The sequence below is a fragment of the Papio anubis genome, unplaced genomic scaffold, assembly GCF_008728515.1.
Source record: "Papio anubis isolate 15944 unplaced genomic scaffold, Panubis1.0 scaffold147, whole genome shotgun sequence".
In the NCBI taxonomy this organism is placed as follows: domain Eukaryota; kingdom Metazoa; phylum Chordata; class Mammalia; order Primates; family Cercopithecidae; genus Papio; species Papio anubis.
Genome location: NW_022161436.1, coordinates 131,537 through 147,610, shown reverse-complemented (window position 1 = coordinate 147,610; position 16,074 = coordinate 131,537). Strand labels below are relative to the sequence as shown.

Sequence of the window (16,074 nt, the reverse complement as noted above, 5' to 3'; positions counted from 1 at the left end):
TGGGAAGTTTTACCTCCTCACATCATTTTTAATATTCTAATATTATAAAATATTATAAAACAGTACAAACTGCAGTTTCAGTTCCTTATTTATGAATTTCATTAACAAAAAGAGAACAGCTTAATGTATCTGCCTTTCTGCACAGAATAAGGAGGTCGTGACCTACATACTTTAAATAGTTCAGAATCACAAGTGGTCGGGAAGACAACATTCATAAACTGTTTTTCAGCATTTTTTTCATACATTTTACACACAGTCTTGAAATGCAATGTGCCATATATGAAATTTTTCTTTTTTTCTTTTTGAGATGGAGTCTCACTCTGTCACCCAGGCTGGAGTACAGTGTCGCGATCTCACCTCACTGCAACCTCCGCCTCTCAGGTTCAAGTGATTCTCTTGCCTCAGCCTCCCAAGTAGCTGGGACTATAGGTGTGTGCCACCACACCTGGATAATTTTTGTATTTTTAGCGGAGACAGAGTTTTGCCATGTTGGCCAGGCTGGTCATGAACTCCTGACCTCAGGTGATCCACCCTCCTCGGCCTCCCAAAGAGCTGGGATTACAGGCAAGAGCCACCATGCCCAACCTGAAATTTTTCATTTGTTTCTCCCTTGAATTTATTCATATTTTCCTTTACCACAGGGCCACTATTTTAAGTACAGCAACCTTTGTAGTTATTCTGTGTCCTTACAAACATATGACAAAAAGTTACGATCTCCTCTACAACCTTCTCAGGTTTTCAATCTTTTACAAGTATTATATAGTGTGTTTTCTTATTTATACCTCTATGGCATCTTTCAACGAACCCGCTAGCAAGAAAAAAGCAGCGGATTGTTCAAAGCGTTGTTTTCCAAGTAAGGAAAAAGCATTTTTCAAAGCAGCTTTTCGCCATCTATCTTCATGAAAGTTGTGGCTGAAAAATGTTGTCATTTTTTCATCATGCTGTGACCTGGGAACCAAGCAGAAACGTAAAGTGGTTAAACCAAATTTAAAATGTTCTACAAAATGTATAAAAATATAAAATAAAAACCTCAAACATAAATCTAAAAGAAGAACAGGCATTTGTTATCAAGCATCTCTTCACTTCTTCTAATAGGGAATGTCAACGCCTTATGTATACACAACTAGGAAACGAAAGCATTTTTTACTTTGCAAAGTGCTTTTATCAACTTTTAAAACATCCCACCCCTTAGATTAAGCTGAAAATATATTTTACCCTTTTCTTCAGCTAAAGGAACCAAGTCGCATAGAAGTTGATTTGATGAAGCTCATACACCTAATTATTTTCAAAAGCATTAGGTTTCTTACTCACAGCACAATCTTTATTCTGTTGAATCACATTAAGTGTCAAGGCAACTTACCTAAACAGACCCCACACTACTGCTTTCTTCTTCATTGAAAGGTAGAATAGTGCAGCATCTAAGGCATCATTGTTCCTTTGAAAAGAAGCTTTGGCAACCTAAATGATAAATTAAATATTAAATTAATAATTTGACAAAAGAATTACAATCAATTAATCAACAATGTTTCCCTGCTACTTCCATGGCTGATAGAAAGTGTAGAGACAGAAAAAGTTGTTTCTGCTTCACAATCTTCAGTAGGTTATAATATTAATACACGCTCCTAGAGATAATCATTTACAAGCCAGTAATTATGGTAAAAATCTTAATTACAGCCAGCACTTACTGACTATTTACCATGTACTGGGCACGAGTCTATGCACCTTTTGTTATCTTATTGCATCACTACAAACCATGAGGTTCTATCATTATTCCCATTTTACAGATGAACTGACTGAGACAGAAAGGTTAAGTGAATTGCCTACAGTCACACAGTAAGGGTTAGAAAAGGGAATAGAACCCACGTAGAACTGAAACTAACATAGAAAGTAATAAAGAAGGCAGAATATTCAATAGATGTGAGTTTTTTCTTGAAAATTCAACATGTTATACTGTATGTAATCATACTGTCTTAAACATAAGAGCATATAGGCCATATCTGATTTTTCCAGGATGCTGAGATACAGCCTCTGCAAATCATTAAGCTGAAAGGCATACTGACAAAAAAACAGTGGACGTTTTATTAATTAGCTCACATTGATGGCAAAGCAGGAAGCTATAATACTAAGGTATGGGAAAAAGGGAAAAGACACCTAAATTACATCATGAAAATGCTTTACTCTTGGGTCGGGCGCAGTGGTTCATGCCTGTAATCCCAGCATTTTGGGAGGTCGAGACAGGCAGATCACTTGAGGTCAGGAGTTCGAGGGAAGTCTGGCCAACGTGGTGAAACCCCGTCTCTACTAATACAAAAATTAGCCAGGCGTGGTGGCGCACACCTGTCGTCGCAGCTACTCGGAGGCTGGGTGGGAGAATTGCTTCAACCTGGGAGGAAGAGGTTGCAGTGAGCCAAGATTACGCCACTGCACTTCAGCCTGGGTGACAGAGTGAGATTCCATCTCAAAAAAAAAAAAAAAAGAAAGGAAAAAAAGAAAACATTTTACTCTCAATACTCTTTTCACTTCCCCCTTTTAATTATGTTCTCTGCCCCTTATCATTTAACTTAGTGCTTCAATATGCTCCATCAGTTTTAGAAGAATTTTATTTGTATTCAGCTGATTTATAATACACATTTCAAGGCAGAAAATGTACATATCCCTTTGATTTAATTTTAAGAAATAAATTACTTGCAGAAATAAATCATATGTATATTATCACAGACAATTATAATGACAAGACACATGTTGACAAGAAGTAAAATCTTTGTGGGATACATCTGAAACAATTCAGATAAAATATGTCCTCTTTTATCCAGTGCTTTGGAATATAAAAAATTTAATGTAGATACTGCATCATTTATATTCTTTAACAATTAACTTTTCCTGTACATCAGAAATCACATTTTTTAGTTGGTGCAGGAATGAATTCCTTCTTATATCTGTGCTTATTTTAGAAAAGAAAATACTGGTATTTTGTTGGTAGCCTTACATGTAACAGAAAAATAATACTTTTAGATTCACATTTAAAACTGTGATCTGACAACCATACACACCAGAATCATGGGATGCTGATTAAGATGAAGAAACCTCAGCCTTACCACTAACCTACCAAATTAAAATCTCTGGTTATGAGATGGAGAATATGCATTCTACATAAGTTTACCAGGTGAGTCTTCTTTGGGGAACTACTATTAAGGAATTAATCAGGAAAAGGTCTTGGCATCCTTCAGAGAAACAAATTCATACTTCACAAATATAGTACCACTGATTGTACTCCAGGGAATTCCAAAGGACTAAAAGGAAAATATGAATGAGAATTCCACTTTCCTAATCCTGCTAAAGTAGAAAGGGCACAGGCTAAATCTAACATTTATAAATGACTGGAGTTTGGGCTTGTTACCTAGCCTCTCTGAATCTTAGTTCCATTATGTGTAAAATGGAAATGATGACATAGGGTTGATTAGAACATAACATGGAATTATTTATGAAAAGCAACTGGCACCAAACCTGGTAGAGAGCTGAACTGATTTTTTTTTTTCCTAAAAGGAATCTACCAGAAAACTGACTCCAAAAACCTGCCCTAAAATAGCCATTTCACTTGCTGCCACAGATATGTTCTTCAAGTACATACAAATCAAAACTGTTTTTATCCAATGAGATTTCAAGCGTGCAAAGAACGTTTGCTACTTATTAAACTAGTGATGCAGAGAGTCCTTTGTATAAAAAGTTTCATTTGTAATGTAAATAACAAACAAGAACTCAAGTTTACTTTCTAAATTTAGATTTTTGCATTTTAAACTAGAGCACACCTCAATTAATAACAGAAAATATTATTATTCCATGGATATATTATAAATTCAGCCTATATAGAAAGACACAATATCATACTGCATGGATGTTTTATGAAGGTCAAGTTTTTGTAATCTCCAGAAACTTTATTTTAAAAAGTCTCACCAGTCATGGTGGCTCACGTCTGTAATCCCAGCCATTTGGGAGGCCGAGGAGGGCAGATCGCCTGAGGTCAGGGATTCGAGACCATCCTGGCCAACATGGGTGAAACCCTGTCTCTACTAAAAATACAAAAATTAGCTGAGTGTGGTGGCACACGCCTGTAGTCCCAGTTACTTGGGAGGCTGAGGCAGGAAAATCACTTGAACCCAGGAGGCAGAGGTTGTAGTGAGCCAAGATCACGCCATTGCACTCCAGCCTAGGCGACAAGAGTGAAATTCCATCTCCAAAAAAAAAAAAATATATATATATATATCAAGACCTCAAGATAGACAAACAAATTTCCCACTACAGGTTTTCTGGGAGACAGTATCTTTTTTTCTTTAGGAAAAGTTTTTTTTTTTAATATAACTCAAAATCCACTAAAAAAAAGTTACCTTTTCAATGCATCTCCGAAGCGTGTTAATGTTCCTCACCCACCACCCTATTCCCATAGCTCTTAATTCAGACCACTGGGGGTCCCCTCTCTGAATTGCTGGAATCATATTAATCAGTTCTTCTTCAGCCTCAGAATGAAAAGCCCAGGCAAAATGGCATGTAGACACACCTAAATTGGAAATATAAAATAATAACCTTCATAATTGTATCAAATAAGAAAAACAATTTTTCATGCAGTCACATACGCATTCGTTTTGGAAAGAATTTTGAAGCAGAAAGAGTGAAAGGCAGTCTGTCATCGATTCAGGACTTTATACTATAAGTTTCTGAATACAAGATCAATAATGTGATACACAAAATCCAAATCTCTTTTTCCCTAAACATTTGTTTTTGTTTCCCCTACAAAAATAGGGACACTAAAACTTAATCATTAGAAATAAAAATATTTGAATATCAGGCCATTCACACGTATGGCACACCAAATTTATCAAGACGTCACAAGAGCTGCCCAAGCTCACACAACTAAGAGTGCAGGGCCCAGGCCTGATTCCAGGTTTCTCTGTCACGAGGACCTGTGAATCCGGCCTGCCCAAGAGGACACAAGGTGTGTTGTCCCCGACAAGAGCCCAGGGGAAGGAAAGCATGGTGAAAGCTTCGTTCAAGTCAAAAGCACTTGGCTCACCGGCCTGGATGTCGATTCTAGCACCACTACCCCATTCTTCTCTCTACCCATGGAGCTAAATATCACTTCAAAGCAAGCTCTAAACTTCATGAGAGTTCCAGAAAATAATAAGGGTAAGTTGCAATCATGATGTACATTCCTCTGTTTTTAGTGCCTTCAGTTAAAAGTAGTTTAAAGTGCCTAATATTGATGCTTTTTGATGAACATTGTTTTTTGTTTTGGGTTTGTTTTTTTTTCCTCCTGGGAGAAGACTGACAGAGATCTAGGCTATTTGTAGAAGCAACAAAATCTTACTGATGCTGTTAGACTTCCAAGTACTAATGGATTTATCAACAGTTCAATTATTAATAACACTCTTACTGAAATTCGACTTAGAGCAGGTAAAAACACAACGTAATGAATGTGAACCATGCAGAATGGTAATGAATAATGGGAATGCTGGGAAGAACTCTGGGAAGCCTTGGAAAGAAGCCAAACTAGTCCAAGTAGCCATCTCTATGAACTCATTTTAGAAATAAAGAAATGTCTGAGGTCAATGAAAGTCACATTACAACACAGGCCTCTCAGTGCTATTAAGTATCAATATTGTTACACATAATTTTTTTCATTATCAACTACTATACAGATTTTGTATGCAGTTTAAAGCTTTTCTAATAATTACTGCTTCACTATAATTCCTTTAGAAAGTGAAAAACAAAAAACTATTATTATTTTGAATAACAATCGTAACTCTCTTAAATTTCCCACTGCCAACACTCATTATAACAACTGTGTTTGTAATCATACCACAAAACTAATGCAACATGTCTTGGCTGCCACTATAAATTTAGGGGAAAACACCGGACAAAATTAATAAAATCAATTTAGTTTTTAATAACCTGAAAGACAGACTAATTTTTTGACTATTTAAATCTCTACTGTAAGAGAGAATTACTGCATCATATAATTGAAATTCTGCTTTAGAAACTAATATACAGCAACACAAAATGCATAATTTGCTGATACAAAATTTATAATATAAAATAATACATAGCATATTACATTCTATATCCTTAAATTAATTAAAATTTTGGTATAAGAAGAAACAAAACAAAAATACACACAGACATGTCAGAAGAATTAGGTTCAGAAAGCAAGATTAAGAGCAGTGAATGTATTTGAAAACTTGCAGAGGTGAAAAACGTTATTAGGGAAGAAAAAGAACAGGGGCACCAACAGGCACTTCTTTTTATTTACCTACCAATGGCAGGCTATTCTCTACAGTTTACCTCTGCTCTTCTCAGCTTTTCTATCTACATACTGGCTACTTAATTTTTCCCTGAAAACTGGTCCCAGGACCATCACCTATAACACCAGTCACTTCTCATTGCCCATGCTTTAACTGTAGTAGAAGGGAAAATGGAATTTGACAACGCTTTAGAAATTTGAAGTGTTTTAGATTGCCCTAGGAAATGCAAAAAATTGTTATTAATTGATTCAATACCACTTGACTATCACCCAAAATTAAAGAGAACATGGAGATACCATTTTAAAAATCTATCCAAATGGCATAGATTGCTTAAAATGTTAATATCAAATGTGGGCAATGGGTTGAGTTTTGGCATCATCAAACTTTTTTTATTTTACATTTTTAATAATTTTTTGTTTTCAATTTTTGTGAGTACACAGTAAGTATATACAAACTTCTGGGAATGTAAATGAGCACAGTATTTCTGAAGGGCATTTTCATGATACTTATCAAGAGTGAATCATTTTCACGCCTTTTGATTCAGTAATTCCACTGCTAGAAAACTAGCATGAGGAAATAAACAGGAATGTAAATACTTACTTGCCAAGCTACAAGGTTCTTCATTACAGTGACAATTCAAACAGAAAAAAAACCTCAGCAAAATCTATTTCAAAAATAAAGTATTGGGTAGATAAAATACAGTTTAGACACAGAATTTCAGATGGCTATTTAAAGTTATGTTTTCAAAGAACATTCATAGGTTAAAGGGTATAAGTGCCATGGGGAGGAATAACAGTCTATCAAGCCTAGTGTTCTAGGTTCTGTAATACTAAGACATATATTATGGGACTCTTTCCAAGATGTTGGTTTCAAAAGAAATATGGTCCAATGAAATGAGCTCTGGACTGGGATTCAAACTCCAAATCTTCTAATAAATAGTCCTGTATCCTGGGCAGGTCACTTTTAATTCTATGGTTTCAATTTTTTAATCTGTAATAACAAGGCTGATATAAATCCTTATGTCTCAAATCAGGTGTGGCAGTATGCTTGAAGTATGCAAATCCACTGTTATCAATATGGCAGATCTTCCTGAATCATCAACTTTACTTGCTGGCAAATAACTGGAACATAATGCTTACATTAAAATAAATACAAAAACATATCACAGAGCAAAGTTTACACAATTTTTCAAAGAAAAGACATCAAGATATTTAGGGCTACTCTGCAGAGAGCCACTTCAGGTTACCACCTCAGGCATACCACATTTACCCCCTAAGCTACTACTTCAGTAAATAAATTCTATTCTAAACTTAGTTAGAAAAGTAAGTCACAGAATAGAGCCGAAGGATGCATAGAAAAATGATAAGTGGGTACTATGTGACAGAAAGATCTTAAGGCCAGTGATAGGTATGCACGTAATGACTTACCTAATGTTTACACACAAATGTGAATAAACCCCACCGCTCCAATATTAAGTAAAAGTTGGCAAAGCTTCAGTGAGTGAATTACCTTGATGAAGTAGCTGCACTCGGTATAAGGGAGGCAGAGATGTCAAAAGGCATGTGTGTAGGCGCATAGCTAACAAGTATCTCAAACCACACTCATCTAATGTATCTCTTCCTGTAATTTAAACAGAAAATACGTTTAAGGAAAAAAGAATGCAAGAGGCCACAAACTGATAAGCTATAAAATAAACAAACTTAGTCATAATTTATATAAAATACATAAGATATTTTTAGTGTATTCCTTCCTGAACACTTTAACGTTTTTACAAAAAAATCATATCTTTACAAAAAAATATATGTGTCTACTAAAACTCTTAAAAGAAAAATGATTTGGGGAAATATAATTAACTATTAGAACAGATAACAAAAGCATTTATAGTGACTTAATAAATGAAAGACATCTTGAAATCCAATAAAAAATATATTAACTATAGTATGTTAGGTACAACTTTTAATAATATTTTCTATACGAATTCCAATGAGATGTAATGGAAATTACATAACTGATGTGAAATCATTTGTTATATATTTAAACAGGTAATATTTTCTACCTTGGTTAAATTAACTGAAATATCGTACTACCAAAGATTTAAAATTTGAATCCCCTGGCTAGTTAGTGTTACATGGTTAGGCTGAATCTTCACCTTGATTCCACAAATTTATTTATACAAATGAATTCCACTTAGTCGAAGTATGAAGGTGTGGCAAGTGTAACCAAAACTATAGCCACTGCTGGATAAAAGCAAAGGAAAAATACTGACAGCACCTAGCCCAATAACTGACACTTCAGAAGTACTCAAACATTATACAATCAAACAGTATTTTCCAGAAAAAAAAAAAAACAAAAACTTTTAAATGGCCAAAGATCAAGCCCTAGCTCTGTTTTTCATTACCTCTATCTATCCATCTATCTATCTATTTAGCTAGATAGATAGCTATTAGGTTGGTGCAAAAGTATTTGCAGTTTTGCCATTACTTTTGCACCAACCTAATATCTATCTATTTATTTATTTATAGACATAGGATCTCGCTATGTTGCCCAAGATGGTCTAAAAGTCCTGGTCTCAAGCAATCCTCCTACCTTAGCCTCCCAAAGTGCTGCCATTAAAGGTGTGAGCCACCATGCTCATTTGTCCACTTATTCATTCAACAAATCAAGCATCTATTACATGTGAGGAACTCTCTGGGTACTGGGAAATCAGCAGTGAATAAGCCAAAGTCCCTACTCTCTTGGGGATCATATTTTAGGAGGTAGAGACAAACAATAAACAAATAATATGTGGAAATTACTGCTACGAACAGAAATAAAGCAGGACTGAGAGATAGGGAATGCTAGAGTAAGAGAGTTCTATTTCATACAGTATGGCCAGGAAAGAACTCTCCAGTAAGATGACATGCCAACAGCAATTTGAGGAAGTAAAGGAATGAGCCATGCATGAATCTGGAAGAAGAGCATTCTAATAGAGCAGAAATGAGCACAGACTGTGTGGGACTTTTAGGCCACTTTAAGGCTCTTAACTTTTATTCTAAAGTGAGACAGGAAGGCACTGGTTTATGTTGAGCAAAGGAGAGATTTAATGTGATTTGATTTTAAAAGAATCACTGGTTCCTAGGCAAAGAACAGACGGAGGTAACAAGAATAAAGCAGTTAGGAGATGACAGGGACTTGGACCAGAGTAGTAACTGCAGAGGTAATGATAATTGATTGTTGGATTCTGGATATTAATAGAACTGATAGCATTTGCCAATGAACTGGATATGAGGTATAAGAGAAAGCAGAGTCAAGAATGACTGTACGTTGTTTCACCGAAACAAGTGGAAGAACTCATTTACTTAGAATCCATTTACTGAGACGTGTAACTCATTTAATCTCTGACCTTCGGTTTCCCACCTGTGAAATGGAGACATTCATTCCTGCCTTATTACCTCATCAATGTCCACTGTGTCCAGGATACACTATTTCTATATTGCTTTAGCCAATGATACACTTTTGTATTAGAAAGTGTAAACTGTTCTGTTTTACAAATTATGGCATGCCTAGTTTCTTAATGTCCCACAGTAAAAACCAATATATATTAAACACACAACACAAGCTTAAGGTTGTTCTGGGAAGAATCTCACTCAACTGCATACAACCTCATAATGGTTAAGATTTTTCTTTTCCAATTAATAGTGAGAAAATAAGTCATAGGCAAAACCCTAGAAGGTCTCTAGTTACTTTAACCTGCAGAGGAGAAAACTTTGCGGGATATACTATAGGGATGTAAATCTACATGAAGAGATATTTTCCAGCTGCCTTTCCCCCACAAATCTGGAAATTATGAAATAGTTAAAAGGGTACAGGCTTTGAGTCAATAATTTATCCACATATGAACCCCACTTCTACTCCTTAATGCCTATGTGATCTCAGGTGAGTCCCTTAATTTCTTAAGGATCAGTGTCTTCATCTATAAAGTTAAACATAATAATAGCTATCTGCTAGAAGATTGTGATAATTAAATATGATAAAGTAAAGAAAGTGCCTGAAACACAGCCATTTTTCACTCCTCCACAATATTTATTGAATTAATGAAATTTTGATCATTAATTTTCAGTTTCCTTTGCCAATGCTATCATTTACAATCTACAACATTACCCTGAACTATGTGCATAAAAGAGAATGGAATCTAGTTCCAGGAAGCAGCCAAAAATTTTCTAGTTACAGAATGAATTAGGCAAAATACGTATGACATTAACTGTAAGGAAACCTCTCTGAAGAGACTTTTTGGAGAAAATTAGGTAATTGTAAAAAGTTGTTTATGGCTAGAAATGGGAAGACCAACAAGTTGAGCCCATGAGGTCCTAATAAGCCTCATGATTCCACAGTAACATTAACAAATGGGCTGTTATTATCAAAGGAAAAATCACAGGGATCAATCTGATTTTAAAAAACGAGAGACTTGGCCAGTCCATGGTGACTCATGCCTATAGTCCCAGCACTGCGGGAGGCCAAGGCAGGAGGACTGCTTGAGCTCAGGAGTTCGAGACTAGCCTGGGCAACGTAAGGAGACCCAGTCCCTACAAAAAAAAAAGAAATTAGCTTGGCCCCATGGTGGTGCACACCTGTGGTCCCAGCTATTTAGGAGACTGAGGTGGGAAGATTACTTGAGCCTGAGAGGTTAAGGCTACAGTGACCTGTGACTGTGCCACTCAACTCCAGCCTGGGCAACAGAGCAAGACCCTGTCTCAAAAAAACAGACAAACAAAAACCCCACCCAAACACACACAAAAAACAAGAGATTATAAATCAAAAATGACACAAAGGTTTCAGTGTAAAAACTCATGAGAGAATGCACATGGATCTCACAAATCTGTGTATTCATATGCCTGCCTCAACTGTCTTTTCTGAGCATATTATATAATAGTAATTGCCTATTAAGGAGGTCTTTTCCATGCAAAGTTTGAAAGTTGAGACTACAATTCAATAAATGAGTCAGTATACAGATAATACAAATATTTCTATTAGGTACAACTTTATCCATTTTTAGTGAGAATATTTACCTGAGCAACTCTTATCTCTGCTTTCATCAAGCTCAGTACTGGTAGTAGCCACTGTATCAGCCAAAGCTACAAGGAACATCTGCTCCAAACGGGTAAGGCCTGGTAGACTTGAGTGCATAAGATGACTTGAAAGTACCCTTGCATGTTCTTGGCCAAAGTAAGCTGGTCCATATTGAGAAAGATTTATTACTTTTGATTTGTTTTCTCTCTTTTCGGGCTCTAAATCAATATCATCCGTTGTTATATCCTGGATTTGAAACAGCTCTGAATACTGATCCTCTGGTTGACTTACTGTCTGATCTTCATAGCTCTGTGGTATCTTTGTACTTTCTTCTGAAATTCTGTAGGATATATCTTGATCTGCAGCAAGTAATGCATATAGTGGGAGTGGAGGGATAGAATCTATCTCAGTATAATCTCGAGTACCATCTTTTCCTACGGTGACTGTTTCCTTCGCTGTACTGCCGCTTACACTAATAGTTCGAGAAAGATGTCGCTTAGTTCCTTCTCCAGCATCAGCATCTCTAACTATTGCTACTTCACCTGCAATACATTTTACTAAATGAGAGAGAATGGCTTTAGCCCTTCGCACTTTCCCTAAATCCATCAATTCTAACAGCTGAGTTGGATGATACTGTGGAAGAGTAGGGGAAAGTACATGTGCAGCCTCAAATAAGCCACCATCTTGAATTACAGTTGGTGAACAAAAAACATCATCAGAAACAGCTGTTCCTTCAACAATACTTTTTCTTGCCAGCATATTAGATTTAAAGGTCAAATGATCTTGCATTGCTGCCTCTTCTGCATTAGGACTATCAGCTTCAGTGTCTCCAAATTTGACAGCATGCTTCCACTGTGCATATACATGCATTTCACAATCCATTCCTACCACCAATATCCCATCTCTTACCCAAGAGAGAGAAACAGGCAGTGAAGGAGTACCATCAACGGAAGATACCAAGTCTATAGATCTAAGAAGAACCCATCTTGACCTAACCCCTTGCTTGATACTACCACCTAGTGGTAAAGTAATGACAGCTACTCCATCCTTACTGTTGGTTTGCTCAGTCACAATTCCTGAAAGCCTCCCATACATGAAGATATTAGCACCGACCCCCACTGTAAGAATGTGGGAGCCATCTTCTTTTGATACCCAGTCCAAATGTACTAAATGTTTGATATTCGGAATAAGATATCTATCCTTGCTCAAGAGTGCATCTGACTTGCTATATACAAACAGATTACTGTCAACGCTGACCCTTGAATCAAGTACACTCCCAACCTTAACCAAATCATCAAGATGAATTGTTTGTTCTAAAACCCACTCTGATCCTCCTGTAGATTCACATTCAAATATACAAACATGCATGGAAAATTCTTTAGAAATAAAACCATTATGGTGGATAGGTTGCTTATAAGCCACTGCAAGGCGACCTGTGTATGAACAGCTAACAGCAACTGGTCTTCCCACGATGCTCACTGTACTGCTATTATCTTCTCCTTCATCATTCATCAAAGGCCATCTCTTCCAATGATAAATTTCTTTCTCATCACTTTTATTACAGTCTGGGTTGGTTTCCATACAACATTTCCAGAAGCGTACTTTATTGTCAGAACAAGTTGTAACCACTAAATAAGGTGCAAGGCATACTGGATAAATTGAAGAAGAACTCAGATGGCCTTAAAAAAGAAAAAGCAAAGTTAGTTATAATAATAATAAAGCCACAAAATAATATGGTAATAATCAAATTCTGGAATGTGATCAAGTCAAAGTCACTATGAGCTTCTTCAGAATAACTCTGTAGTCTTCCTCTTAACTAGTATCCCACTAAATGTACACTGGCCAACGTATCTATAAAGGTCTTGAAGAGCCCATCAGTGAAATCAAGGTATGCAATAATAATCACTTAATTTGTTTTTAGGTAATTAAGTTTAAATGAGGCAACCATTTAATTAAAATAAAACTCAAAAGCACTGAAATAAGTCAACCCTTAATGTGTTTCTATTATTTACATTTACCTTCACAACATGCCTCCCTAGACTTTCATACTATGTATTTAATCATTTTCATTATGAATACTTAACTGAGCTTTACAATTTGCCTTTCAAATGCCCCTAACCCTCCCTCAAATAATCCAGATCCCAGGTGGTAAATTTTGTTTCAGACAGCAGAACAGACCAATAGATCTTACCCATTCTACCAAGTTTAATTCATCCTCTCTTAGCACTGAACCAGAACCCTCTTATCTATTCCTGACTGCCAAAGACTAACAAGGTACATCTGTTGTCAACTGTAAGACAAGGGGATATAGAGATTAAGATCTGAGGTCAGAAGATCTGGATTTGAGTTTCAATCCATCAATAATTTCATTAACAGTGGGAAAGCTACTTAATTAATCATCTGAGCCTGTTCCATCTAAACAACTGGGATCAGTTACTGTTTCCCCTAGAATATTATTGTCAAATAAGACATTTTATAAGGCCTCTGTAAAATATAATTTATTATCATGAACGCCAATAAACTTGAGTATAACCCAAACCTTTCAAATATTTTGAAAGATTAACAAACTGGCCTAGATCTGCACCAGCCACAAAAGCCCAGAATACACTCTTCTCAATATGATCTTTCCAACTGTAAATGCAAACCTGTCTTAGGGATGAATGAGAAAACACCCTTACTGAGTATCATCCACCAGTAATATTAACAGCCCTGAACCTCCAGTTTTGGTTTCCAAAAAACACTATTCTAGAAACTCCCCAATTAAAATTCTACAAGTAGCAGATCACTTTAAATACAGTTGCCAGTCTTGCCCTCCAAATATCTTATCTATCTTGCTAAAGTCGGTATCATTCCAGACCAGCCAAACTATAATCTTTTATCCTACATTTTTCCTCAGAGTATCTGCCAACCCTTGTTCAAACATTCTTAATAAAAGTGAGATATGATTACCACAATGTGAACGAAAAGTCTTAATTTAAAAAAAAAAAAAAAAAAAGCCTCAGTGGTTTACAAATGAATTTGTTCTTTAAAATTTTTACTATCATGATATTCCAAAGTATAGGCAAGACATCTCACATTAAAATATTTACACTATTTTGGCCGGGCGTGGTGGCTCACGCCTGTAATCCCAGCACTTTGGGAGGCTGAGGCGGGTGGATCACGAGGTCAGGAGATCGAGACCATCCTGGCTAACATGGTGAAACCCCGTCTCTACTAAAAATACAAAAAAATTAGCCGGGCACGGTGGCACGCTTCTGCAGTCCCAGTTATTTGGGAGGCTGAGGCAGGAGAATGGGTGTGAACCCAGGAGGGGAGCTTGCAGTGAGCCAAGATAGCACCACTGCACTCCAGCCTAGGCAACAGAGCAAGACTCCATCTCAAAAAAAAACACACAAAATAGTAAAAATTTACACTATTTTCTGTCAAGCTGATTACATTTATCACAGGAAATTTGTGTGTGTGTGTGTATGTGTGTGTATAGTCTCGCTCTGTTGCCCACCCAGGCTGGAGTGCAACGTCGGCTCACTGCAACCTCCGCCTCTCAAGTTCAAGCGATTCTCCTGCCTCAGCTTCCCAAGTAGCTGGGATTACAGGTGCATGCCACCATGCCCAACTAATTTTTGTATTCTTAGTAGAGACAAGGTTTCACCATGTTAGCCAGGGTAGTCTCGAACTACTGACCTCAAGTGATCCACCCACCTCAGCCTCCCAAGGTGCTGGGATTACAGAAGTGAGCCACTGCACCCAGTCAGCAAATTATTTCTAATAAAGACGTGTTTCTAAACATCTAGACATATCATTAAAAGAAAATAAATATTTATTTTAATGTCAACATAGCACATATTTCAGAAGAGTTCATGTATTTTATCTACTAAAGAGTTTATACATTTTATCACTATGAGCTACCACTGTGCAGTCTTAAAATGACCTTACCTGCTGAAGGAGTTGCTCTTATTACTTCAACTGATTCTGGGAGATCAAGGGGTTGGCTATACACCAGTCTAGAACTCAGAATAAGTTTACTGGCAGTTTGAAGATTGGCAATTGATGAAGAATGTGGCATGGGGCTCACACTAGGAGAGGTTTCTGGAGAAGAATCCACATTCTTCTGTCCAGGGACTGAAAGTAGACTCTCAGAGGAAGCACCTTCTGAAGCTTTAGCTTTAAAAATAAATTATAATATTACAAAATGTATGTATATCATTACTATAAATATGAGCTAGAATATTACTTCGTTATTATTTAAGAAACATAGCTTCTTAAAAGTATTTTGGAGGTGAGGATACAGAGAAAAGAGAACTCTTTAAAATAGAATGACCATATGACTCAGCAATCTCACTACTAGGTGTTTATCCAAAGGAAAGGAAATCAGTGTATCAAATGGATAACTGCACCCCTACATTTATTGTAGCACTATACACAACAGCCAAGACATAAAATCAACCCAAGTATCCATCAGTGAATACACGGATAAAGAAAATGTGGTATATACACAATGGAATACTATTCAGCTATAAACAAGAATGAAATCCTGTCACTTGCAGCAACACAGTTGGAAACCAAAGGTCACTATGTTAAGTGAAACAAGCCAGGCACAGAAATACAAATATCACCTGTTCTTTCCCTCACATATGAGAGCTAAGAAAGTGGATCTCACGGAGGTAGATAATAGAATAACAGACACCAGAGAATGGGAAGGGTTGTGGGGTGGGTGAAGAGAGAATGGGAAGGGTTG

At 36.5% G+C, this 16,074-nt stretch overlaps 1 protein-coding gene across 6 annotated transcripts in view; it reads right to left on the bottom strand.

Annotated features, from left to right (window-relative positions):
• DMXL2 (Dmx like 2) overlaps positions 1 to 16,074 on the bottom strand; it is a 174,068-nt gene that overhangs the window by 45,481 nt on the left and 112,513 nt on the right. For all 6 annotated transcript variants that reach the window (XR_004181290.1, XR_004181291.1, XM_031661417.1 and 3 more), the window contains exons 17-22: positions 15,273 to 15,500; positions 11,339 to 13,018; positions 7,803 to 7,913; positions 4,383 to 4,552; positions 1,361 to 1,458; positions 783 to 948 (exon numbers count right to left, since the gene is read on the bottom strand). Coding sequence is in view for 4 of the 6 variants with exons in the window: in XM_031661417.1 (XP_031517277.1) it covers positions 783 to 948; positions 1,361 to 1,458; positions 4,383 to 4,552; positions 7,803 to 7,913; positions 11,339 to 13,018; positions 15,273 to 15,500 (2,453 nt within the window). In the remaining 2 variants the exon portion in view is untranslated. The remainder of the gene's footprint in view (positions 1 to 782; positions 949 to 1,360; positions 1,459 to 4,382; positions 4,553 to 7,802; positions 7,914 to 11,338; positions 13,019 to 15,272; positions 15,501 to 16,074) is intronic.